This window comes from Panthera leo, chromosome E2, assembly GCF_018350215.1.
Source record: "Panthera leo isolate Ple1 chromosome E2, P.leo_Ple1_pat1.1, whole genome shotgun sequence".
NCBI classification, from domain to species: domain Eukaryota; kingdom Metazoa; phylum Chordata; class Mammalia; order Carnivora; family Felidae; genus Panthera; species Panthera leo.
The window spans coordinates 12,778,099-12,802,544 of NC_056693.1; the positions used below are offsets into that span (position 1 = coordinate 12,778,099).

A 24,446-nucleotide genomic window follows, 5' to 3' on the forward strand; every position below is an offset into this window, starting at 1 on the left:
CTTTGTGCACATTTGTCCCTCTCAGCCTCAGTTTCCCCAGCTATAAAATGGAGATGGTAATCCCTTTCTCATTAGGCTACTGTAAGGATGAAATTAACGTGTATAAAGTGTTTAGCACAGCTCCTGACATCCAATAATCCTTTCTCACGTGCCGATTATTTTCCTGTTTTTGCCCAGAGAGGAAAGGGTCTGGCTGAGACCTTTAACCTCTGCCCTCCACCCCATAACAGATGGGGGGGGGGGGGCACACTTTCCCGGTCTGTGGGCGGGTCTCTGACTCAGCTCAGGGCACCCCCTCCCCTTGCCCAGCTCCCCAAACCGGTCGGAGCCCTTCTAAAGGGCTCATTAGAGGGGAGAGGCCCCTATCTCCCTTCCCCCCCTTTTCTTTCAGGATTCCCGGGGTCTGGGCCTTAGGGAGGCATTTATACATAGGTGATCAAGACGAGTAGCCCTTTAGGGGACGGGAACGGGGGGGGGGGTACTGGAGGCAGAGTGGGGGGTCGCGATGTTGGGTTTTCCAAGGGTGGGGCCGGTGGGGCCGGGATGGCCGGATGCCGCGGCCGCGGGCGGGGCAAGCTGGTCTCTCCCTCCTCCCTCGGGAGCTGTTGGACCTGTTGTCCCCCCCCTCCACTTCCGGGCTGCTGGGGAGGGGGACAGAACAGCTTCTCTCCTCCCTCTTCCCCAGCCACCTGTCCTCTAGACAGAAAAGGCAGCGCCCGGAGCGCAGAGGGAAGCGCGCCGAAGCCTGAGCTGGTAAGGGGGCCGGGGCTGCGGGGGAAGACAGGGCTGGAAGCTCGGCCTTCTGGGCGCTCGGGGGAGGAGGGAGGCTGCAGTTTGGGAATCTAGCCCCGGGGAGGAGCAGAGGACGCAGACTCTTGGTTTGTGTAGAGAGGGAAACTAGGAGCCCCGACTCCCGGATCCCTGAGTGAGAAGGCAGCGGCGCTACTCCCCCTTCAGGTGGAGTCGGAGCCAAGTCTCCCAAGGCTCGGGAAAGGAGGATACGGGAGTCCGGACGCCGGAGTCCCGGAGGGAGAAGGAGATGGGGTCGCTCTTGGGTGGTCTAAGGCATTGTGAGGGGCTGCGGGGAGGGTCGGAGGCTAGACCCTTGGGTAGGAGGGAGAGGCCACTAGGGGGCGTGCTAAGACCCCGACTCAAATTCCGGTCTGGCCTTCGGGGGTGTGGCGCCCTGGGAGCCATCGAACCCCGCCCCCAGAAACTCCAGGCCGCGCCTCCGAGTGCTCAGTTCCAGTCTTTGATCTCCTAGGCCCGCCTCCTGGAGCTCTTTTCCACGCGCCCGAGCAGTCGGGAGCTGCTCTGGCCCTGTGGGCCACACCCCCACGCTGCCAGACCACGCCCCCGGAACGCAAGGGCCAGCCCACTCCGCCGGAGCCCGAAGCGGCCATGGGGACGCCGAGCGGCCCGGAGGAGGGGTGCCAGCCGCCTCCGGTACCGGAGTGCGACGCGGAGGACCGGCCCCATGGGGCTACGCAGCCCCAGGTGCACGCGGGGGACGCCCACAAGCCGGAGGCGCTCGAGGTCCCCGAGGCCCCCGAGGAGCCCCAGAGAGTGAAGGAGCTTCCCAGCGACCGAGGAGCTGAGCAGCAGGCTGAGGAAGAGGAAGAAGTGGGAGAAGGCAGCAGCACGGAGAGCAGCCGCGACGCGGTGAGGGACCTGGAGGGCGAAGGAGGGGTCACGGGGGGACCCAGAGAGAGGCACTGGCGGGTGACAGAGGGACAGGTATAGAGAGACCCGGAGACAGGGAGACAAGGACAAGGACCCAAAAGAGACAGAGACACAGACCAGAGACAGAGGCTCAGAGAGATGAGGATAGAGACACAGACAGAAACCCAGAAACAAAGGACAGAGATGCTCAGAGAAACAAATTTTGAGAAAGGAACATACTCTGAGAGGGACAGACCTAGCGATTCAGAGATAGAGACAGATACTAAGTCGGAGAGACAAAGCCCAAACAGAGGGAAAGACTCAGACCCGGGGGGGGGGGGGGGGGGCGGGAGGGGGAGAGGGAGAGAGAGGGAGAGAGCCAGAGAGACAGAGAGACAGAGATCCGGGCCTATGAAAACGCAGCGCCGGGAATGGGACCTGGGTATCCAAAAAGGCACCTTCTTTGAGTCGGCCACATACCCCCTCCCCTATTGCCAGCCCCTGGGCCTCCTCCCAGGCCGGGGGACACCGCACCTACGCCCTCCCCCACTTGAATAACCGGGCGTGGCGACTGACTGGGGCTGATCGGGACCCCCAGTCCGGGGAATGCGGTGGGGAACGGACCTACCCGGTGGCTGAGGGGTGAGGCCTCCGCTCTTGACCACGCACCCTTCAACCTCAGGGGGAGGCTCCGCCCCCAGCACAGATCGTGGCCCCCGCATCCACCCAGCCTGGAGAGAAGGTGCGAGGGGCCGCGCGGCGGCTTCGAGAGCAGCAGCTGGAGGCACTGACCCGCGTGGCCCTGATGGAGCAGCGAGTGAAGGAGCTACAGCGCCAGAGGAAGGAGCTGAGGATCGAGGTGAGGCCGCGGACCTCGTGGGAAGTCTGGCCCCAGCTCCAGGGAAGCCCTCAAGGCCAGGCTCCCAGGCCTTTCCTCCTGCGGAATCGGATTCTTAGGCCTCCAGCCCTATCCTCCCTCCGAATCCAAGGATTCCCAGGCGTCCGAGTGCCCCGCCTCCACACCGTCCTCGGACCCAGGCCTCTGGGCCCCAGTCCTTGCATTCTCTCCACAGATGGAGGTGGAGGTAGCCCTTCTGCGGGGTGAGCTGGCTGGGGAGCGAGTGGCTGCCCGGCGCGAGGAGGAGCAACTCCGGGAGCTGCTTGGACAGCAGGTGGAAACGGAGCAGGGCAGCCGGGAACGGCGGGAACAGGTCTGGTCCTGCTGGACCTTCACCACCAGTTTCCTTCCTGTGGGACGGATATTCCTGGTGGTGCTCCTGGGACCCGAGCCCCAGGGTTATCCCCGTTCCCCAAGTGGGGATACTTGGTCTGGGTGGGGTGGGGAATGGGCAGATGTACTTGTTTTCCTTCTCCCTCCCTGACCGTGATTCTAGAACCTGACTCATGGCGGGGGTGGGGGGGGTGGGGGGGGGTGGGGTTGTGGGAGTGGGGTCTTCCTTTCGCCCCGCCTCTTTGGTCTTTAAATGTCATACTGGGAAAAATGTCAAACCAACAAACAGAATAGTCGGATGGTGGCCGTGTGGTTGTGCCCACCGGCTTCAGCAGTGATTAATCTTCCCGTTTTGTTTTCTGTCCCCCAATTTGCTTCCCTGTCCCCAGTTTTAAACACCGATCCCAGCTATGATATTGTATGTAAATTCTTTAAGAACCTATTCGTTCTCTTTTTTTTATTAAATTTTTAAAAATTTTTATTTATTTTTAAGAGAGAGCATGAGCGGGGGAGGGGCAGAGGGAGAGGGAGACACAGAATCCCAAGCAGGCTCCAGGCTCTGAGCCGTCAGCACAGAGTCTGATGCTGGGCTCGAACTCACGAACCCTGAGATCATGACCTGACTGAAGTCAGTCACCCAGGAGCCCCTCATTCTTTTTTTTTTTTAAGTTTATTTATTTACTTTAAAGTTTCTTTATTTCTTTTGAGAAAGAGAGAGCTCAGGGGAGGGACAGAGAGAAAGAAGGAGACAGAGAAACCCAAGTGGGCTCCACGCTGTCAGCACAGAACCCGATGCAGGGCTTGAACCCACAAACTGTGAGATCATGACCTGAGCCAAAATCGAAAGTTGGATGCTCAACCAACTGAGCTACTCAGGCGCCCCCAAGTTGATTTATTTTGAGAGAGAGCGCGCGCAGGGGAGGGGCAGAGAGAGATTTCCAAGGAGGCTCTGCACTGTCAGCACAGAGCCCAACGTGGGGCTCGATCCCACAAACCATCAGATCATGACCTGAGCCGAAATCAAGAGCCGGAGGCTTAACTGACTGAGCCACCCAGGCGCCCCTAAATGTTCCCTGATTTTTGAGGCTTACCTTAAACTCCTCCCACCCAAGAAGTCTTGGATCACCCCTGTAGAAATTGCTCCTGACTCTCGATTCCCGGTCTCTGTGCCCCACTGCCCTGATTGTCTCAGTCTGTTCTGAGTGTAACGGACCCAGCCGTTACAGATAGACAGAACCAGACAGATAGGGTCCCTGCACTCTTGGCCCTGGCACCCAGGCAGGCTTCTGAGTTCTGGCTGGGCTGGCCTCTGTTTCACTTCCTGTGTCCAGACTGTGGCTCAGAGCCCGGCTGTTCTTTCAGGAACAGAAGCAACTGAGCCAGGAGCGGGATCGGGTGGAGGCTCTTCGCCAGCGACTCCAGGAGGCCCAGGGACAACTCGACTCACAGCCAGAGGACCAGCGTGAGCGACTTCTGCAGGGGGTGCAGGAGGTGAGGCTCCTCCAGATAGACTCGGGGACCTGGGGTCTGAGCCGTTCTTTCCTTCGGACCCAGACGTCCAGGCCCTCAGTCCCCTCCTCCCTCCCTTAGGAGTTCAGGCCCCAGCCCTGTAAGCCCCAGGACTCTGGAGGCTAGATCCCCAGGTCCCTCTTACCTCCTTGACCGGGACTCCTGGCCCCGGCCCACTACCCCCTGGGCCCCAGTCTTTTTTTGCATTCCCACCCGCAGATGAGGGAACAGCTGGATGTGGCCCAGCATGCCTACGAGGACCTAGAGTTCCAGCAGCTGGAGCAGGAGAGCCGGCGGGAGGACGAGGACCGGGACAGCCCCGGGGCCCGGGCACTGGACCCCAAGGTCCGGGAACTTCAGGCCAGCGTGGCGCAGCACAGGGTAAGTCGGGCCGGGCTGGCCCTGCCTCCCTCGCTGCTGCCCTCTGTCTCCTCCATTCCACGACTGGCCCTTTCTCTGTCCTCCTTTCCCGCCTGGGTCCCGTTCTTTGGAGCAGGGACAAGCGTTGATGTTTATGGAGCATTTACTATGTTCCAGGCACGGTCCTAAATGTTTCATGAGTCTTTGCTCATTGAATCATTCAAGAATCCTAGGAGGCACACCTTACCTTCTTTCCACTTTATAAGTACAGGAACTGAAGGTCAAGGTGCTCGAGTAATCTTTTCCAAAGGTCACTCAGTCTGCAGAGGATAGAGCTGGGATCTGAACCTACTCGGTCTTCGCCACTGCGTTCTCTGCCTCTCAAACCCAAGTCCAAAAAGAGAACCCTGCCGGCCCTCTCTGGGAGTTTCGTATTCAATGGTCGGACAGGTCCTACTGGAGAAAGTGACATGTTTTGACTATATCTAACACAAAGTTTTCTAAAGTTTTCAATTAGAAGGGTCTGACATGGGTCTCCTTTGCCCACCTCCACTTCTGGATCTTCTTCCTGTCACTGTCTCTTCTCCCTTCCTGTCTCACACAGCTGCTGTCTGTCTCCGTTCTGTCGCATCTTGTCTCTTTTCTCTGCATCTTTCTCTTGGGGGTCTATCTCGGTCCTTCTTTTTTGTAGCTATTCCGGTTTGTTTCTCTGTCTCTTTCTCTGTTCACCGCGACTCTGTCTGGGTCTCTGTCTCCCTCGGTCTCTATCTGTACATCGGACCCTCCAGCCCCTCCAACCCACCCCAGGTCTCTTCTGGACCCCTAAAAGGGAAGAGGGCACCAGGGAGTTTAACTCTGAGCCCCCAGCTCCCAAGTCCCAGGGTCTCTGTTACGCGGTCCGACAAACCCCGGGCTCTGGAGGAGGACTTGGCTCTGTGGGAGCCAGCCGGGAGCCCTGGGGCAGCTGAGTGACCAGGTCACTCGGGTGTGCCCTGCAGCGCCGGATCCAGGTCTTAGAGGAGCAGCTCAAGGCGCTGGGGGAGCAGATGGCAGCTGAGAGCAGGGGGCTGAGCCAGAAGAAGGAGGAGGCCCTTGAGGCCCTGACGCAGGTAAGTCCTCCTGGAGGCCCGTGCAGCTGTCCTCACTTCCCTCTGGGGGCATCCCGTCGCCACGCGGCACCCCAGGATGTCTCCTGGCGTCAGGGAAGGCTGCTGGGGCATCCCATTTCGACTGCGATATGGGAAGTGGTGATCGCTTTGCTCTCCCTTAGGAACGGAGCCGACTGCTCCAGCTTAACTGCCTTCAGGGAACCCCTGGAGGGGACTTCTCTGAGTCCAGCCAGGCCCTCACTAAGGTAAGGGGATGTCCTGCGCCTGTCAGCCCCTCCCCTCTCAGACCCAGGAGTCCAGGCCCCCAGACCCCTTCTCCCTTGGGATCTGCATTTCTCAGCCCCCTAAACGCGTTTACCTTTGGGACCCAGGAGTTCAGGCCCCGGAGCTCCCCCTCCGCCCCCCCCAGGGAACCAACAAACAGTCTCTGCCCAGAGCCCTTGTTCCCTAAGACCAGGGTCTCGCTCTCTTGTCACCTTGAGCCTTTGTCTCTCCGTCTGAGAGATGGGCTGACGCTGGAGCCATGAGCCAGAGCATCTGGGAACTGGTGGGTCATCTGTGATCTTTGTGGCTCCCATTAACCTTCAGCCCCCTCTCCTGAAGCTCCTGTTCACCCAGAAGACAGACCGCCAGCTGCTGGTGCTGCAGGACCCCGCCGCCCACACTGCCACCGCCACTTCTTCCTGCCTCTTCTCTGTGCACAGCTCTCTGCAGGTACCTTCCCCCCCATGTCTTCCTGTCACTGCGTCTCCAGAACTTTCACGGTGGCTCTCTCTGCCACGGGGGCATGGGGGACAGGGAGGCGTGATCGAGGGATATTTTAATTTAATTTTTATGAGGCTCAAGCTTCCCGTATCGATTTTCTTTCTTCTGCCTGATATCCCCCCCTCCCCCCCGCTCCCCTGGCAAAATGGAACCGGGTGCCTCCAGGAGGACATTTTATTTTTATTATTATTTTTAAAAATTAATTAATTACTTTTTTAATAGAATTTTTTTTTTTTCATTTAAATCCACATTAGTTAACATATAGTGTAGTAATCGTTTCAGGAATAGAATTTAGTGGCTCATCATTTACATTGAACACCCAGTGCTCATCCCAACAAGTGTCCTGCTTAATGCCCCTCACCCATTTAGCCCATCCCCCTCCCTCCAGCACCCCACCAGCAACCCTCAGTTTGTTCTCTGTATTGTTCAAACCATCTCTTACAGTTTGTCTCCCTCTCTGTTTTCTTATTACTTTTGCTTCCTTTCCCTTACGTTCATCTGTTTTGTATCTTAAATTCCACGTATGAGTGAAATCGTATATTTGTCTTTCTCTGACTAATTTCGCTTAGCATAACACACTCTAGTTCCCTCCACGTAGTTGCAAATGGCAAGATTCTTTTTGATTGTCGAGTAATAAGTCCATTGTATATAGATACCACATCCTCTTTATCCATTCATCCGTCAGTGGACATTTGGGCTCTTTCCATAACTTGACTCTTGTTGCTAGTGCTGCTATAAACATGGGGGTGCGTGTGCCCCTTTGAAACAGCACACCTGTAGCCTTTGCATAAATGCCTAGTCGTGCAATTGCTGGGTCGTAGGGTAGTTCTATTTTTCAGTTTTTGAGGAACCCCCACACTGTTTTCCAGAGTGGCTGCACCAGTTTGCATTTCCACCAGCAATGCAGAAGTGTTCCCCCTTTCACCCAGGAGTGCATTTTAAAAGCAGCATTTTAAAAGATTGATAAAAAGGCCTCCTCTCTCCACCCCACTGGCCCTAGCCCCCCTCCCTGGCACAGCTACTTGTTTCTTGGGTATGCCTTCTTCCAGCTCTCCCTAACGCTGGGGGTCCCCACTTATTAACGGGTTACAACATTCGTTCAAGGGGTTGTTGCTAACTCTTCAAAATGAAACAGAGTAGGGAGTGTCAGAGGTGGGCACGGGGTAGGGGTGAATATTAGGTGAAAAGCTTTGTTTCAGGGGCGCGGTCGCGTCGTAAGCGCTTAGACATTGGCATATCACATAAGCGGTTTTTTTAAAAAGTGTGTGGGGTGCCTGGGTGGCTCGGTCGGTTAAGCGGCCGACTTCCGCTCGGGTCATGATCTCGCGCTCCGTGAGTTCGAGCCCTGCGTCGGGCTCTGTGCTGACAGCTCAGAGCCTGGAGCCTGTTTCAGATTCTGTGTCTCCCTCTCTCTGACCCTCCCCGGGTCATGCTCTGTCTCTCTCTGTCTCAAAAATAAATAAACGTTAAAAAAAAATTTTAAAAAAATAAAAATAAAAAAGTGTACATCAGCCACTCGTTGGCTAACTTTTTTTTTTCCTAACTTCACACTCTACCATGGAGATTGTTTTCCACTGATAACGTTTAGAGCTGCTCATCATTTTTAATGACTCTAACGACAACAGTATAAGCAATAGTAATGGTGACAGCTGACATTTGTTGAGTCCTTGGAGTGTGCCAGGCACCGTTTTATTTTATTTTATCTTTATGGTTTTTTTTTGTTTTTTTTTTTTAATGTTCGTTTATTTTTGAGAGAGAGGGTGCGCGTGAGCTGGGGAGGGCCAGAGAGAGAGGGAGACAGAGGATTCAAAGCGGGCTCTGCGCTGAGAGGGGAGAGCCCGATGCCGGGCTTGAACTCGGGAACCATGAGATCATGACCTGAGCTGAAGTCCGATGCTTACCCGGCGCCCCCCAGGCACTGTTTCAAATGCTTCGCATGGATTCAGTCATTTGGTCTTTGCAATGATACTACCAGGTGGGTTCTTGCCTCCATTTTTTTTATAGGTGAAAAAATGGAGGCAGGGAGGTGAAGGTAGTTATCTCACTGGAATGCAGCAGGGATGGGATTTGAACCCAGGCACTGTTTTCAGTGCATTAACCGCTCCAGGCTCTGGTGGGGTACAGAAGTCTACACGGGGGGCATTGAGCCTGACCTCAATGGGGCTTTGGGGATTTGAGGCTTTTGTAGTTTACGCAGTGCTGTTGTGAATACCCGTGTGTGCATGTGTCCTTTTTTGTACACACAATGATACCATTAGTTAATATTAATTATTATTAACGTTATTGTATTGTCTGATATAATTATATGCAGCGTGTAATATGTAATATATAGTATTTATTGATTAGTAACAATCATGATTTTTCAAAAAAAATTTTAATGTTTATTTTTGAGAGAGAAGGAGAGAGTGTGAGTGGGGGAGGGGCAGAGAGAGAGGGAGACACAAAATCCGAAGCAGGCTCCGGGCTCTGAGCTGTCAGCACAGAACCCGATGCGGGGCTCAAACTCACAAACAGTGAGATCACAACCTGAGCCAAAGTCGGACGCTCAACCGACTGAGCCACCCAGGTGCCCCAGCAGTCATGATTTTTGAAGGCTTAAGGTAGGCCAGGGTCTGCTCTAAGCCATTTTATCTTATTTATTTATTTATGCATTCATTCATTCATTCATTCATTCATTCTTTTTAAGTAGCTCCACGCCCAACATGGGGTTTGAACTCACCACACTGAGAGCAGGAGTCACATGCTCTACCCAACTGAGTCAGCCAGGTGCCTTCTAAGCCATTTTATCATTTTGAAGCTATTATTTGGGAGTGAGAAGCAGTCATATATTGGCAGTGTTACCTGGTACCGTCTAATACATATATCATGAAATAAATCTATCTATAAAAAATATTTCCTTCTTTGCTCAGAAGAACCCCTAGAAGTAGGTCCCATTATTATCTGGGTGAAGGGTTTGCAGCTCTTCCCTATGGGAAATGAACTCTCCAGCTGGTTCCCCTGGCAACCTGATAAAGGTGAAGTGACAACTGGGTTGCCAGGCAACACGACCTCGGGTAATTATGATCCTTAGAAGTAAATTGCATATCTATAAAGACTTGCTGGGAGGCCCTGTCCATTCCTATGGAGTTATTACCTGAGCTGTTGGCTCCCGTGGGCCCTATACCCACTGCGTGGATCTCATACCCACCTTGCGCCTGGATGTCACCTGGGGGAACGTTCCAGGCCCTCTCCTGGGTGTTCTGCACGAGGCCACTCACATCATCCTTGCACCAACCGCAGCAGCAGGGTGGTGGGACGGCACTCACTTTACAGAGAGGAAATCAAGCCTGAGAAGACAGGAATCGCCAAGGTCACACCCCCAGGAAGTGGCCGAGATAGCTTTGAACCAGGTCTGCCTGTTTCCACGGCCCATGCCTTTCAGGAGGCAAGGGTGTCTCAGGAATCCTTCAGAATCCAAGTGGGCAACATGGCTAGCGGAGGGAACAGCTGGGGACCGCCAGGCACATGATGAGCCCGGGGAGTATTTATTTACTCAGCCAGGTAAACACAGACAAATGAAGAGTATTAACAAATAATACTCTTCCTTGCTCCTTCCTCTCTGTGCCTCCAGGTCCTGTTAAATCCCTCCCAAATCCAACCCTCCCCCCACCTTCCCAGGATCACGTGATAGCTGAGAGTCCTGACCCTGCTTGGGTCCAGCTGTTCTGCCACTTCCTAGGTGGTTGAACTGAGACATGTCTCTTTGCCTCAGTTTACTTAGCGGCCGAATGGGAATCACAGAACCCACTGGTTAGTGGCTAAAGTGCTCAGCATGATGCCTGGCACGCAGTAGGTGTTCAGTGAATGTGCTGCTGTTACTATGATTATAATTACAATTATTAGTAGTATTATAATTATTAGTGTCCTTCTTCCACCTACTCCCACCCTCATCTTTGGTTTGGGGACCCTAGACCAGCCTCTTCATTGATAGCTCTCTCCACCTTACTTTTTGTCTCCCAGCAATCTGTTTCCCACACAACAGCCAGCGATCGCGACCCCTCCTCCTTCAGTCCTCCCCACCAAAAGCTGTCAGCGGCCCTCTGGGCCTCCTCACCTCAGCCTATGAGTCCTTCCACGATGTGGCCCCTGCCCGCTTCTCACCACTGTCCCCCATACACGCTCTGCTGAGCTTCAGGAGCGCTGACCTGCCAACATCCCATACTTGCTCCTGCCTCAGGGCCTTTGCATTTGCCGCTGCTTCTACCTGAAACACTGTTCCCCTCAGTCTTCCCTGGCCAACTCTCATTCTTTGGGCCTTAGGGTCAGCATCCAGACCCACCCTTCCAGTTGGAAGGTGATCCTCCTTTCTGACACCTTGTTATCTTTGCTCACAGCAATTTTTTTTTTTTAACGTTTATTCATTTTTGAGAGACAGAGCATGAGTGGGGAAGGGACAGAGAGAGGGAGACACAGAATCGGAAACAGGCTCCAGGCTCTGAGCTGTCAGCACAGAGGCCGATGTGGGGCTTGAACTCACAAACTGTGAGATCCTGACCTGAGCCGAAGTCGGACGCTCAACCGACTTAGCCACCCAGGTGCCCCATCTCACAGCAATTTCTGATGATGCACTTACTTGTATGATGGTTTATTTAGTTCCTGCAACATAAGTGCCATGCAGACAAGGCTTGAGTCCACCTTGCCGACTCACTTCCTCAGTGCCAGGTGTCTAGGTCTCAGCAAGGTTGTGCTGGGAACATCTTTTGAAGCAAGGAAAGAGTGAACAGACATGGGCTCAGTTTCCTCCCTGTGAAGGGGAACGAAACTTTCCCAGCTCCTTGGGCTTTTACTTTTTTTTTTTTTTTTTATGTTTATTTATGTTTGAGAGAGATAGCGTGAGCGGGGAGGGGCAGAGAGAGAGGGAGAGAATCTCAAGCAGGCTCCCTGCTGTCAGCACAGGGCCCGATGAGGGGATCGAACTCATAAAGCCGTGAGATCGTGACCTGAGCCAAAGTCAGATGCTTAACCGACTGAGCCACCCAGGAGCCCCCCTGTGGGCTTTTAGAAGTTTAGGTAGCTCTGCGGAGTGCCAGGTACATCGTTAGGCATATAATGAGCACTTGATAAATACTCGCAGTTCTTATTTTTTCAAACTTAAAAACATTTTTTTTAAATGTTTATTTTTGAGAGAAAGAAGAGAGGGAGTGAGAGCGTGAGCCAAGGAGGGGCAGAGAGAGAGAGAGAGAGAGGGTCCGAAGCGGGCTCTGTGCTGACAGCGGACAGCCCGATGCGGGGCTCGAGTTCGCAATCCTCAAGGTCATGACCTGAGCCACCCAGGCGCCCTGGAACTTTTTTTTTTTTTTTTTTTTTTTTTTGTTAGAGATAACATGAGTGTAGAAAATCACGTGGAACACTTGCACAGCTTAATGATTACATGGGAACACTCTGGAACTGCCAGCTATGTCAGGAGGTAGACCCAACAGCTGCTCCGGAAACCCGCCGCATGCCCCTGAATGATGACCCCCTCCGCCTCCTAGAGAATGGCCACCAGCCTGAGCTTTACAGTATCTATAGTCTTTCTCTTTGCTTTAAAGTTCCGTCAGTTAAGTGTGTGTCCCTACACACTATAGTTTAGTCTTCCTATTTCTTTTTCTTTCTGTCTGTCTTTTCTTTCTTTTCTTTTTCTTTTTTTTTTTTTAAGTGGCTGTATGCTTTAAGTCTTTAATCTATAGACTTCCCCTCTGTTTCTTTTTTTTGTCCCCTTGGCAGTTTACTTGGGGAGGAAGCCAGATGGGCGTTTTGTGGAGTTTCTCAGGCAGGGTTTGCTGATTGCCTCGTGGGGGTCATTGTCACCTCTCTGCCTCTTTGTATTTCCTGTAAAGTTGACTGTGGGGCCCTGAGCAGATGCAGGGTCAGCACTGTGCTGGGCGCCGTGCACCTGTTTCTCTTTTTCTGGCATGGGTGCCTCCATCTTTAGTTTATGAGGGGTCTCAAGTGCTAAAATTCTAGTCTGTTGTTCCTCTTCACCAATTCATTGCAATACTTCTGTCGAGAGACTTGCCTTCCTTTACTGTTACTAACTCACGGATTAAATATCTTTTTTTTTTAATGTTTATTTATTTTTGAAGGAGAGAGAGAGAGAGAGTGTGTGAGTGGGGGAGGGGCAGAGAGAGAGAGAGAGACAGAATCCGAAGCAGGCTTCAGGCTCCCAGCTGTCAGCACAGAGCCCGACGCGGGGCTCGAACTCATAAACCAAACCGTGAGATCATGACCTGAGCCGAAGTCGGACGCTTAACCAACTGAGCCACCCAGGCGCCCCACAGATTAAATATCTTGATGAGTTGTGATCTACAGCAGTGAGTACCCTTGCTGGTGCTCAAATTATGCCGTGTATTGTTTTTATTATTCTTTTAAAAAATATTTTATTTGGGGGGCACCTGGGTGACTCAGTGGGTCAAGCGTCCGACTCTTGATTTTGGCTCAGGTCGTGATCTCACGGTCGGGAATTTGAGCCCTGCACGGGGCTCTGCGCTGACGATGCGGAGCCTGCTTGGGATTCTTTGTCTCCCTCTCTCTCTCTCTCTGCCCCTCCCCTGCTCAGGCTCTCTCCATCTCTCAAAACTAAAAAAAAAAAATAAACATTAAAAAAACCCACACATCATTGTTTAAGGAAAGGTTTTATTTTGGGGGTGCCTGGGTGGCTCAGTTGGTTGGGCGTCCTACTCTTTAGTCTTGGCTCAGGTCATGAACTTGTGGTTTGTGGGAGCTGCTTGGGATTCTCTCTCCCTCCCTCTCTCTCTGCCCCTACCTCACTTGTGCACATGTGCATGCTCTCTCTGTCTCAAAATAAATAAACTTAAAAAAATAAATAAAAATTTTTATTTTTAAGTAATCTCTATACCCCACATGGGGCTCAAACTTACAACCCCAAGAGTCACCTGCTCCACTGGCTGAGCCAGCCAGGAGCTTTTATGATTATTTTTTTTTAATGTCTGTTTGTTTTTGAGAGAGAGACAGAGAGAGAGTGCAAGCAGGGGAGGGGCAGAGAGAGAGGGAGACACAGAATCTGAATGGGGCTCCAGGCTCTGAGCTGTCAGCACAGAGCTGTACATGGGGCTCGAACTCACGAACTGTGAGATCTTGACCTGAGCTGAAGTTGGATGCTTAACTGACTGATCCCCCAAGGTACCCCAAGGCGCTCCTATTTTTATCATTCCTTATTATCTATGCAGAGTTGCTGTTTTTTCTTTCTTTCTTTCTTTTTTTTTTTTTAAGTTTATTTATCTTGAGAGAGAAAGCAGCAGCAGCATGGGGGGGGGGGGGTGGTGCAGAGAGAGAAGGAGAGAGAATTCCAAGCAGGCTCCGCACCCTGAGTGCAGAGCCTGATGCAGGGCTCTATCTCTCCAACCGCAGGACCATGACCTGAGCCAAAATCAAGAGTCAGACACTTAACAGACTGAGCCACCCAGGCAACCCTGTTTTTCTTTTTAGAATGATTTCATTGTTCTTTCTCTCTTTTTCTTTCTTTCTTTCTTTCTTTCTTTCTTTCTTTCTTTCTTTCTCTCTCTCTCTCTCTCTCTCTGTCAAATAAGTTTGTCTTCATTTTTTTAGTAACTTTTTATTTTGAAGTAATGTAAGACTTACAGAAAAACTCCAGAAATAGTAGAAGGAATTCCTATACACCTGGCATTCAGGTTCTGTAATTAACATTTTACCACATTTGACATTTGCTTTCTTATCCTTTCTCTCCATACACACACACACACACACACACACACACTTTATTATCTTTCTCTGCAGCATGATTCCCCTTTACCCCTAAACCCTTCCTACATTTATTACCCAAGGTCAAGGTCACTCTCTTATATAACCACAGTGCAGTGATCAAATTCAGGAAACTAACACTGAGATAATACTAGTAAAATAACCAGATCCTATTCGTATTTTGTCAGCTGTTCCACCATTGTTTTTTCTAGCAAAAACCAAAGTTTTTTCTGGTCCAGGAGCACAGGTTACATTGGGTTGTTATGTTTATTTATTTTTTTTAAAGCCAAAATTCCCCTTGTTCAACATTTGAAGGGTATGGCAGGATATTCAGGGAGATGACTCTCCCACCCTTGTTTCCATCCATCAGTCCACCTCCTGGGCACAGCCTGGGTTACCAGTTTATTTATTTAGAGAAAGAGATAGAGAGAGCGAGCAGGGGAGGGGCAGAGGGAGGAAGACAGAATCCCAAGCAGGCTCCGTGCTGTCAGCGCAGAGCCTGACACCGGGCTCGAACCCACAAACCGTGAGATCGTGACCAGAACCAAAATCAAGAGTCAGCCGTTTAACCACCTGAGCCACACAGGTGCCCCTAGAGTTCATCCATTTAAAGTATACAATCCAGTGGTTTTTAGTATATTCACACAGAGTGGTGCAGCCATCACCACGATCCGTTTTATAGCATATTCATCACCCCCAGAAGAAACCCTGCACCCTATAGCTGTCACCCCTCAATTTCCTCCTCCCGCATCCCCTGGCAACCACGAATCTACTTCCTGTCTCTAAATCTGCCATTCCGCGCCTTGCCCTGTGTGGTCCTTGGTGACTAGCTGCTTTTCCCCAGCATCACATGTACAGTGGCTTTCTGATAGGAGCCGAGTAGCTACTGGTTTTCCTTGGCGGTCCTCCGGCTTAACAGTTGAGACTGTTGTGTGCATGGGCCTTGTGCGTTTGTTTGTAGGGCTCCATTGGCCTCCAGAGGACTGGAAGCCTGCCCCGGAAGAGGGGAGAGAGAGCGAGCCAGAGGGGATCCCCCCGACCTCTGTCCCTCCACTGTACTGGTGAGGGTCTCCCCGCACCTCTCCCCCCCCCATTATTCCCACGTACCTCCTTCCCCACCACCACCCTTCCCCTGGCAACGATGGAGGAATCTGGATGCCTGTAAGGGGTGGGGGGGTGCTTAGACAAGGGAGCATCCTGGTCCCCTAGCCCCAGCCCTTCTTTTCCAGGACCCCTGCAGGGCTCGGCCCTCCCAGCAACATCGGGAGACTCTGGAAGACACCCACTCTATCAGCTGCTGAACTGTGGCCCTGGGAACAGGTGAGACGTCAGGGAGAAGGTGGGGAAATGGGAAGAGGCCAGGCCACTGGAGCCTGCCCTGGTCTCTGTTCCCTCCTTCCAGCTGTGGGGCCCTCCACCCAGACATCGCCCGCATGGAGCGGCTCCTGCAGCAGGCTGTGGCGGAAAGGGAGCGACTGCTCAAGGCCAGGGTGAGACCCCAGCCCCTCCTGCTTAGGGTCAGGAGATCCTACTCCAGCCCCTCCTCCCTCAGACCCAGGAGTCCAGGCCCCCAGCCCCTCCCCTTTCAGACCCAGAGATCCAGGCCCCCCAGCCCATTCCCCCTCAGACCCAGGGATCCAGGCCCCCCAGCCCATCCCCCCTCAGACCCAGGGGTTCAGGCCCCCAGCCCCTCCTCCCTCAGACCCAGGGATCCAGTAAGTTTTCCCCCACTTCTTATTGGTTAGCATCCTCATTGAGTCCTTCCTCCTGAACCCACAGGAAGGGATGAGAAGAAGCACAGAAGGTTCCTCAGGCCCTGTTGTACCTGCCATCATGGTCAGTCCACCCCTGCCCTCAGCCTCACCTCCCTGCTCTGTTTCTGCCCTGGCCTCTGCCCTTTATCTCACCCTCTCCTCTCCTCGAAAGTCATAGAAAAGTGACCTCGGCAAGGGGAGGGGAACTAAAAAGGCCTGGTTTCTGTTCCCACTATATCCATGACATGTCCTCGGGTAACATGCTCTACTTCTCTGTGCCTCAGTTTCCTCTTCTATAAGTAGGTGACAACGTCAGCAGTTACTGTAGAATGAGGGCAACTATATGCTGAGGCTTTGCAAAACTTTTAAAAATGTGTTCGATTCTTTAAAAAACTTCACTATACAAATATTCAAGCATATGCAGAGGTAGAATAGATTGATAAGCCCTTGTATACCCAACATGCAGCTTTGGTGATTATCAGTCTTTTTTCTTTTTTTTTTTTTTTTCCTTTTTTAAAGATTTTTTTTCTTAAGTAATCTCCACACCCAACGCGGGGCTTGAACTTACAACCCCAAGATCGAGAGTTGCATGCTCCACCAACTGAGCCAGCCAGGCGCCCCAGTGATAATCAGTTTTGAATCTTGTTTGACTTGCCAGCTTTGTTTTACTGATCCCTCACCTACTTCCCATCTTGCACTGGAATATTTTAAACCATTTTTTTTTAATGTCTATTTATTTTTGAGAGAGAGAGAGAGAGAGAGACAGAGCATAAGCAAGGGAGGAACAGAGACAGAGGGAAACACAGAATACAAGCAGGCTCCAGGCTCTGAGCTGTTAGCACAGACCCCAGTGCAGGGTTCGAACCCACAAACCATGAGATCATGACCTGAGCTGAAGTCCCTCGCTTAACTCACTGAGCCACCCAGGTACCCCATGCACTGGAATATTTTAAAGCAAATTCAGACATTGTATCATTTCGTCCGTACCTGTGTATCTCCAATAGGTAAGTTCTCTTTTCAACATAACAAAAATCCCATTGTCATACTTTAAGAGATGATTAATAATTCTGTAACATTCTAATGTGTGATCCATATTCACATCTTCCTAATGGTCGCCGAAATGTCTTTTTATGGTTGGTTATTCAAATCTGGATCCAAACAAAGTACACACAATGCGTTTAAAATGTCTCCCAAATCTCTAATACTAAGAACCCTCTCGGGGCGCCTGGGTGGCTCAGTCGGTGAAGCATCACTTCGGCTCAGGTCATGATGATCTCCAGGTTCACGGGTTGAGGCCCCGCCTCAGGCTCTGTGCTGACAGCCTGGAGCCTGCTTTGGATTCCTTGTCTCTTTCTCACTCTCTCTCTGTCTCTCTCTCTGCCCCTTCCCCATTCTTGCTCTGTATCTCTCTCAAAAAATAAATAAAAACATTAAAAAAAAAAAAAAAAAAAAGAATCCTCCCTCCCTACTTTTTAAAAAATGCCATTTATTGGTGGGGAAAAAAAAAATTGAGTCATGTATCCTGTAGAGTTTTGCATATTCTGGATTTAGCTGACTGTTCCTCATTAAAATTTTATTTTTATCTATGCTAATAGCATGAATACAAATGCTTTGCGCTGGGGGAAGTGAGGGTCGCCCATTGTACCTCTGGAGGCCCAAGCGTTTTCTCTTGCTGAGAAGACTTCGAATCTTATTCACGTGCACCGATCGAACCATATTTTGTGAATTTATTTTTCCCGTAAATGATCACTTTGCTCCCAACCTGCTTTTTGTTTTCTCAACCATCTGTCCTTTCCTTATTATTATTATTACTTTTTTTCAACCAATATTTGAGTGCCTACTGTGTGGTAGACCCTGGGGTACGGCAGTGACCCAAATGACAGTCCCTGCCCTGGGGGAAGCTGGCGTTTAGGGAGGCACATCGAAAAAACACCAGCATCAATAAGTAAAATAAACAGCGTGTCAGGGGCTGATAAGAGCCAAGGAGGAAAATATACCGGGAAGGGCAGTGGAGACTTCGGGCTGTCAGGCATGAGCTCTGCCTCATTAAAAATGAAGCAGTCCTGCTTTGGAGCATCATCATTTATTCATCAGCCCCCTGCTTTGTGCCTGGTCGCGCCTCCCCCACCCCCGCCCCAATTGCGCCCCAGGCCGCCTTCTTGTGCGCATGCCCTCTTGTGCGCATGCCCCATCGCGGGGCTGGGACCCTGAACAAGAGCTCGAGAGGAGGGTGCTGTGACAGCTCCGAATTTCAGCACAGGGGAACCGAGGCTCCTAGAGGGGCAGGGGTTCCGTGGGGGTGACATGGAGGGGCAGCGGTGGAGTCGCGAGTCCCGAGCCCGTCTATTCTCCTGGATTGGGGCCCCGCTCTGCCGCGTCCTACCTGGGTAACCTTGGTGAGTCACTGCCTGTCTAGAAGCCTCAGTTGCCTCATCTGGGAAATGGGGACAATAGACGGTGATTTGGTTTTGGCTTTGGTTTTGGTTTTGGTTTTGGTTTGGTTTTGGTTTTTCTGTTTTGTTTTTGTTTTGTTTTTGAGAGGAAGGGAGGTGATCACCACTGTGATCACTTCGCACCGTGCTGAACACGGAGTGAGACCTTCATACACGTTGGTGCCCGTTAGTGACACTGTCTGGATTTGGCGGCAGGACCCATAGAAGATTCCAGGCCCCGCTGGCTGACCTTGTAACTGCTTCTTCCCCTCCTATGCATTCCTCCAGCTCCTCTGCACCTGCCCTCCACCTTCCCCATCTCCATGCAGTGAGTCTCCTCTGTTTCTCAACCCTCCGTGCTCTGGCCTTACTTCTGTTTCCTCAACTCGTTTTCTCAGCCCTTGATACCCAAGGCGTGGCCCATGGGCCAGCAGCACTGACCCCTGGGAGCTTGTTAGACATGAAGAACCTCACACCCACCCCTGACCGAACCCGAGGCAGCATTTAAAAAAATTTTTTTAATTTAATTGTATCGTTTTTATTTTAGAGAAAGAGAGAGCAAGCATGGGATCGGGGGAGAAGGCAGAGGGAGAGAGAGAAAGAGAATCTTAAGCAGGCTTCACGCTTGAGATGGGACTCCATTCCACGACCCTGGGATCATCACTCCAGCTGAAATCAACCGACTGATTTCAGTTGGGACGATCAACCTACTGAGCCATCCAGCCACCCTCCCCACCCCTCCCCTGTGGCTGCATTTTTAACGAAATTCCTAGGGGGTCTGCCTGTGCGCTCAAGTCTGAGACACAGTGCTCTGAGCCTCAGTGTGACTGTGGGGGATTATACCATTCTTTGCAGGGAAAAGAATAGGTGCGATCAGGCTGGGCCTTACGAACAGTAGACACTTTCATTGCCTTAATTTTTTTCCCTTCTATGGCCACCAGAGATGATCGCTGTGCTTGGTGAATCCTGGCTCTGTCGGCTCTAGCTGGGTGACTTGGGCCTAGTGACTTAACCTCTCTTGAGTCTTGGTTTCCACATCTATAAAATGGGGGTAATAATGTACTTACGTCCCAAGAGAGTTTGAGGGGGCCGAGGGATTATCCTTATAAAGCGCTTAGCACAGGTAAGAATTGCTGATTTCATCACAAGAATAACCACAATAGTAGTAGAAACTGCTCTCAGGTATTGATCACTTACTTGGTCCCTGTTGCACAGGATATGAGGGTCCCACTGGGCTCCCTCACTTCTCTGACATAGCTCTTGTGTTTCAGAGTGAACTCTAGGGGCGGGAAGGCCTGGATTTGTGTTTTAGCTCTGCCACCTAGAAGCCCTGTGATACCTCGGGTGGATTATTTTATATTTTTGTACCTCAATTTGCTCATCTGTAAAATGGGGCTCCTAGTAGCCCGGTTCCCAAGGGCAGTCCTGGGGAGTCAAGTTGTTGCTGCTAGAAAGCCCTGGGCAAGGTGCCATGGTCCAGAAACGTAGCTGCCAGGTCACGATCATTCTCATGATGGCCACTCTTGATATTGCTGTTGAAAGGCTGTGGCGGGCCTCACAGGTGAGCTGCAGGACCGCCCCCTCCCTGACCCTTTGATGTCAGCCCCCCCCTTCTCTTCCTTCCTCAGGCCCCGCCCACGCCCCCACCCCGCCCCCCAGGCCCCCGGGTCTTGGATCTCAGGCAGCACCTGGAACGCTGGGGCCACAACCCGGAAAACTGCCCGCACGTGAGGGTGTCGGGGGGCTGCTGCCGCGGATCCCTGGTGAAGATGGGCGGCCGCATCAAGACCTGGAAGAAACGGTGGTTCTGCTTTGACCGCCAGGCGCGCCGTCTGGCCTACTACGCCGGTAAGCCCCGCCTGGCCGCCTGGGACCTGGGACCCCAAGACCCTGGAAGTGGCCACAGCGGAGGCCTTCCCCACCAGACGCCTAAGAGACCCCCCCCCCCCCCCCCCCCCCGCCCCCTTCTATCTTAAGCCCACGAGTCTGGCTCCCCAGCCCCAGGAGCAACCTGGAATCCAACCCCCCAGCCCTCCTCAGTAACACGGGTGACAGTTTCATACAATTCTGGCCCCCCAGACCCCATTTTCCTAAGACACCCGGGAAGAGTCTGAACCGACATTGTCTGGGTCCTCCCCCACCCTCAACACCCAGGGGTCCAAGCCCCTCACCCTCCCTCTCCAGGAGAGTCCATGATTCTCAACCTCTCCTTGAGTCTCTTTTCTTCTCCAAGACCAAGGCACTCAGGGACCTAGGATTCCAGCTCCCCAGACCCCATTCCCCAGTCCTGTCCGTCTCCCTTCCAACCTCAACATTCACCCACCTCCCAACCAGGGTATTTTAGGGACCTTCAGACTCTGTCACCAGTCCCTCACCCCAGCACCAGTCTCTGGACTTGGGTCTGGCCATCCCCGCCCTGACGCACAGATGCAAACCTCTCACTGGCTGTTTCTCCCTCACCTCCCTCCATCAGACAAGGAAGAGACCAAGCTCAAAGGCGTCATCTACTTCCAGGCCATAGAGGAAGTCTATTACGACCACTTACGCTGTGCCTTCAAGGTGAAGCCCTCGTGTGGTGGCCCCCTGCCCTCCTGGTCAGAGCCCCCGCAGTCAAACCTTAGCTTGTCCCTGGGAAAGGCCACCCAGAGACTGCACCATCAGGGTACTCCACCCAGCACAAGAGCCCACCGGTCATCTCACTGTAGCAACCAAAAATTAACAGCCCAGTCTCTGGCTCTCTGCCACTGTTACTTGTCTTGGGGCAAAAAAAAGATCTAGAGCAAAAATTTGGCAGGCTCTGATGCCAAGCTGGGAATAAATGACTGAAGACGGCAGGGTGAGGACCCAGGCAGCCTGGGACCATCTTAAGGAGATGATCGTTTCTCAGCCTCTGCCCATAGTTGCCAAATGGGAATGGGCCACATGGTGTCACTTCATACTCTATTACCCTAGAGGACTCAGGAATTCGAAACTGGTACAAGTGCAGTGCCAGAAATGTAAATGTTGGCAACTGGTATAGTATTTAGAGAGCTCTGGAGAGCAACCGACTATGGCCTTTTATTTTTTAGGAATGTTTATTTTTGAGGGAAGGGAGGGAGAGAGAGAGAGAGAGGGAGGCACAGAATCTGAAGCAGGCTCCAGCTCTGAGCTGTCAGCACAAAGCCCGACTCGGGGCTGGAATTCACGAACCGCGAGATCATGACCTGAGCCGAAGTTGGACGCTTAACCGACTGAGCCACCCAGGCGCCCTGACTATGGCCTTTTAGAGCTTAGATTGGAACCCCAGCTGTGGGACCTCAGGAAAGTGACTTCCCTTAGCCAGCTTTATTTTTCTCTCCTCCAAAATGGGCATAGTTCAACCCCGTTTCCTCAGAGTTGAGAAGGTTAACAGCAGGCAATGGTGTGTAAGGGATTTACTCAGTTCAGGGCTGGCAAGTAGGTACTTAGTAAATGGAGTGTAGATACTAGCTTTCCCCAGTGACAAACCAGGAGAACCTAGATTCTGGAAAGGGGAAATTTGAAAGCTTGTATTTCTAATATATAAGGTAGACTACAGAGGGGACATGAGTCCTCCATCTAAATTCCTCCTGCTCCCCAAATTCGAAGCCTCCAAATGTTCGTTTGTTTTTCATAACCCAGTGAGGTAGGTAGCATTATTTACGAAGACAGATGGGGGACTTGGTTCAGAGAGCCTAAGTAACGTGTCCAGTGCCACACAGCACATAAGTAGCAAGGCTGGGATTCGAACCCAAATGCCCTCTTAACCACCTTCACTCTGCTTACTCCAGAGCCCCAACCCTCGCCTGACGTTCTGCGTGAAAACCTACGAACGCCTCTTCTACATGGTGGCACCGAGCCCAGAGGCCATGCGCATTTGGATGGACGTCATCGTGACCGCCGCGGACGAGAATCACGCCCCCTGAGGGGCCCCGCCCTCCCGGGGGCGTACTGGCGAGGCTCCGCCCCCGCCCCGCCCACGGCCTCGCCTGCTGTCGAAAAGCCCCGGGCCCGCCCCTTCGGAACTTCCGGGAATCCTGCAGGTGCCGCGGCTCGGCGGGCCCGAGCCGCGGCGTTTGGGGCTGCAGGTGCCTTCCCGCTACGGGAAGCCAGCCTCAGGGGCCCTGCCCCGGGCAGGAGGAAGATTGCAGGGGCGGGAAGGAACTATTTATTGGTGCTCCTGTGATACCGAATTAAACACGGAGGAAAACAGTGATTGCTGCCGTGGTTTCTAGCACAGGCGTCCCGGGCCCCTTCCTAGGCAGGATGTCCGAGTTATAGGTATCTCTGAGCGCGAAGCGTCCCACGGCCGGTCCTCCTCTCTTTAAGAATGGAGGCCTTCATCATTAAGGTCAAGGCGGGGAGAAGGGGATGGGGAGGCATGCGTCTTTAGTCTTTGGTAATTTTGCTATTTTCAGTTTGTGGGACCCCCCCCCCTGCTTCCACCCTTTTTGACTTGACTGAGCTCTTGGCAATTTCTAGGAACTTCTAGGCTCCTGTCCTCCAGGCCTTGGCACATAATTATTCCCTGTACCCTGCCCTTGACCAGCTAGCTCCTCCTTCCTCAGGTCTTCTTTGGGATGTCCCCTCCTTCAGGAAGCCCTTCGTGGCTCCCTCAGCTGGGCCAGGCATCCCACTTTGAGCTCCCCTCTCCCATCCCTGAACACCCTAGGTCATCACTGGTAATGGGTCTGCGTCCCTTATGGACTGGGAGTCCCATGAGGTCAGAACCAGGGGTGTCCTGGTTACTGCCATGTCCTCAGCACCATAGGACACGTTTCATTCCATGAAAGCGGAGGAAAAATGCTTCCCTTTCACCTCTTGGTCTTTGTTCATACTGTTCCTTTTGCTCAGGCACTTTTACTCAGTCCACCCTACTACTCATCACTTAGGTCATAGCTCAGGTGGTTCCTTCTCCAGGAGGCCTTCCCTGACTTTCCGGGCTGAGACAGGTGCTTCCTCTGGGCTTCCTCTGTGCCAGCCCTGATCACTCTGCCTGTGCTTCTCCCATCACAGCCTTGAAGACACTGGGTCCTCACTGCTGATGAGGGTGTCTTCCTGTGCTGAATGGGAGTCCCAGGAGGCAGGGTTTGGGGCTGTTTGGGTCACTACTGAGTCCTTGGCACAAGGTCTAAGTGCAAACAAGGTGTTGAAGGAATGTCTGCTAGCTGAATAAACTGACGAGAAAGAGCTGCTGAGAACTGAGGGACAGTGGAGAACAGGCAGACAAAGGGCTCTTCTTTCTTTAGATCTTCCTCAAGGTGCTCCTCCTTCAGGAAGCCCTCCTTGATCCACAGTCCCCTGGGATCACTCACTTTGGCGTGGACCACTCACCAGAGTGTAGAGACAGGTCTTCACCCACTGGGAAGACCTCTCTGGAAGTAGGTACTCAGTCCCTCTGGTCCCCATTTCCCCAGGACCTAGGTGTCCCGTTGCAGGATTTTTTGAGGATCCAGATGTGGTGCTCCTGAGTCCTGGGAATGCAAACACCCCAATCCTCAGGCCCTCAGGGATCCCCGGTGTCCCTTGGCCTTCACCTCCAGGTGCGAGACATCTGGATTCTTGGATCAATCCATTCCCAGCCCCTCTACAAACTGGATGCTCACAAGAGCAGGAATTGTTCATTTTCTCTCTGTGTGTGTGTGTGTGTGTGTGTGTGTGTGTGTGTGTATTTTGGAGAGAGAGAGAGCACATGAGTGGGGGAGAGGGACAGGGAGAGAGAGGATCCAAAGCAGGCTCTACACCGAGCGATGAACATAGAGCCCGATGCGGAACTCGATCTTACAACTCTGGGGTCATGACCTAAACTGAAATCAAGAGTCAGACAGTCAACCAACTGAGCCACCCAGGCGCCCCCTTAATTTTCGTTTTGAATTTGTGTTTTGTA

At 52.4% G+C, this 24,446-nt stretch overlaps 1 protein-coding gene across 2 annotated transcripts; it reads left to right on the plus strand.

The window, feature by feature from the left end:
- Nucleotides 1–657: 657 nt before the first annotated feature.
- On the plus strand, nt 658–22,775 carry PHLDB3 (pleckstrin homology like domain family B member 3). 2 transcript variants are annotated; one of them, XM_042919646.1, is made up of 16 exons: nt 658–753; nt 1,265–1,662; nt 2,345–2,521; nt 2,736–2,834; nt 4,256–4,384; nt 4,622–4,783; nt 5,761–5,871; nt 6,033–6,116; nt 6,475–6,585; nt 15,338–15,437; nt 15,606–15,696; nt 15,779–15,866; nt 16,156–16,212; nt 20,191–20,410; nt 21,036–21,121; nt 22,351–22,775. In XM_042919646.1, the coding sequence occupies exons 2-16, from the start codon at nt 1,402–1,404 to the stop codon at nt 22,483–22,485; spliced, it is 1,911 nt and encodes a 636-aa protein (XP_042775580.1). In that variant the 5' UTR covers nt 658–753; nt 1,265–1,401; the 3' UTR covers nt 22,486–22,775. The 2 variants fall into 2 exon arrangements, with proteins under 2 accessions (XP_042775580.1, XP_042775579.1); XM_042919645.1 differs by having other exon boundaries at nt 659–753; nt 2,736–2,873.
- Nucleotides 22,776–24,446: the final 1,671 nt, after the last annotated feature.

Bases quoted from the DNA above. Each gene is read 5' to 3' on its own strand.
- PHLDB3 (XM_042919645.1), top strand. From the start codon at position 1,402: ATGGGGACGCCGAGCGGCCCGGAGGAGGGGTGCCAGCCGCCTCCGGTA. The intron at 15,867-16,155 runs GTGAGACCCCAG...CTGAACCCACAG, and splicing joins AGCGACTGCTCAAGGCCAGG to GAAGGGATGAGAAGAAGCAC. The intron at 20,411-21,035 runs GTAAGCCCCGCC...TCCCTCCATCAG, and splicing joins CCGTCTGGCCTACTACGCCG to ACAAGGAAGAGACCAAGCTC.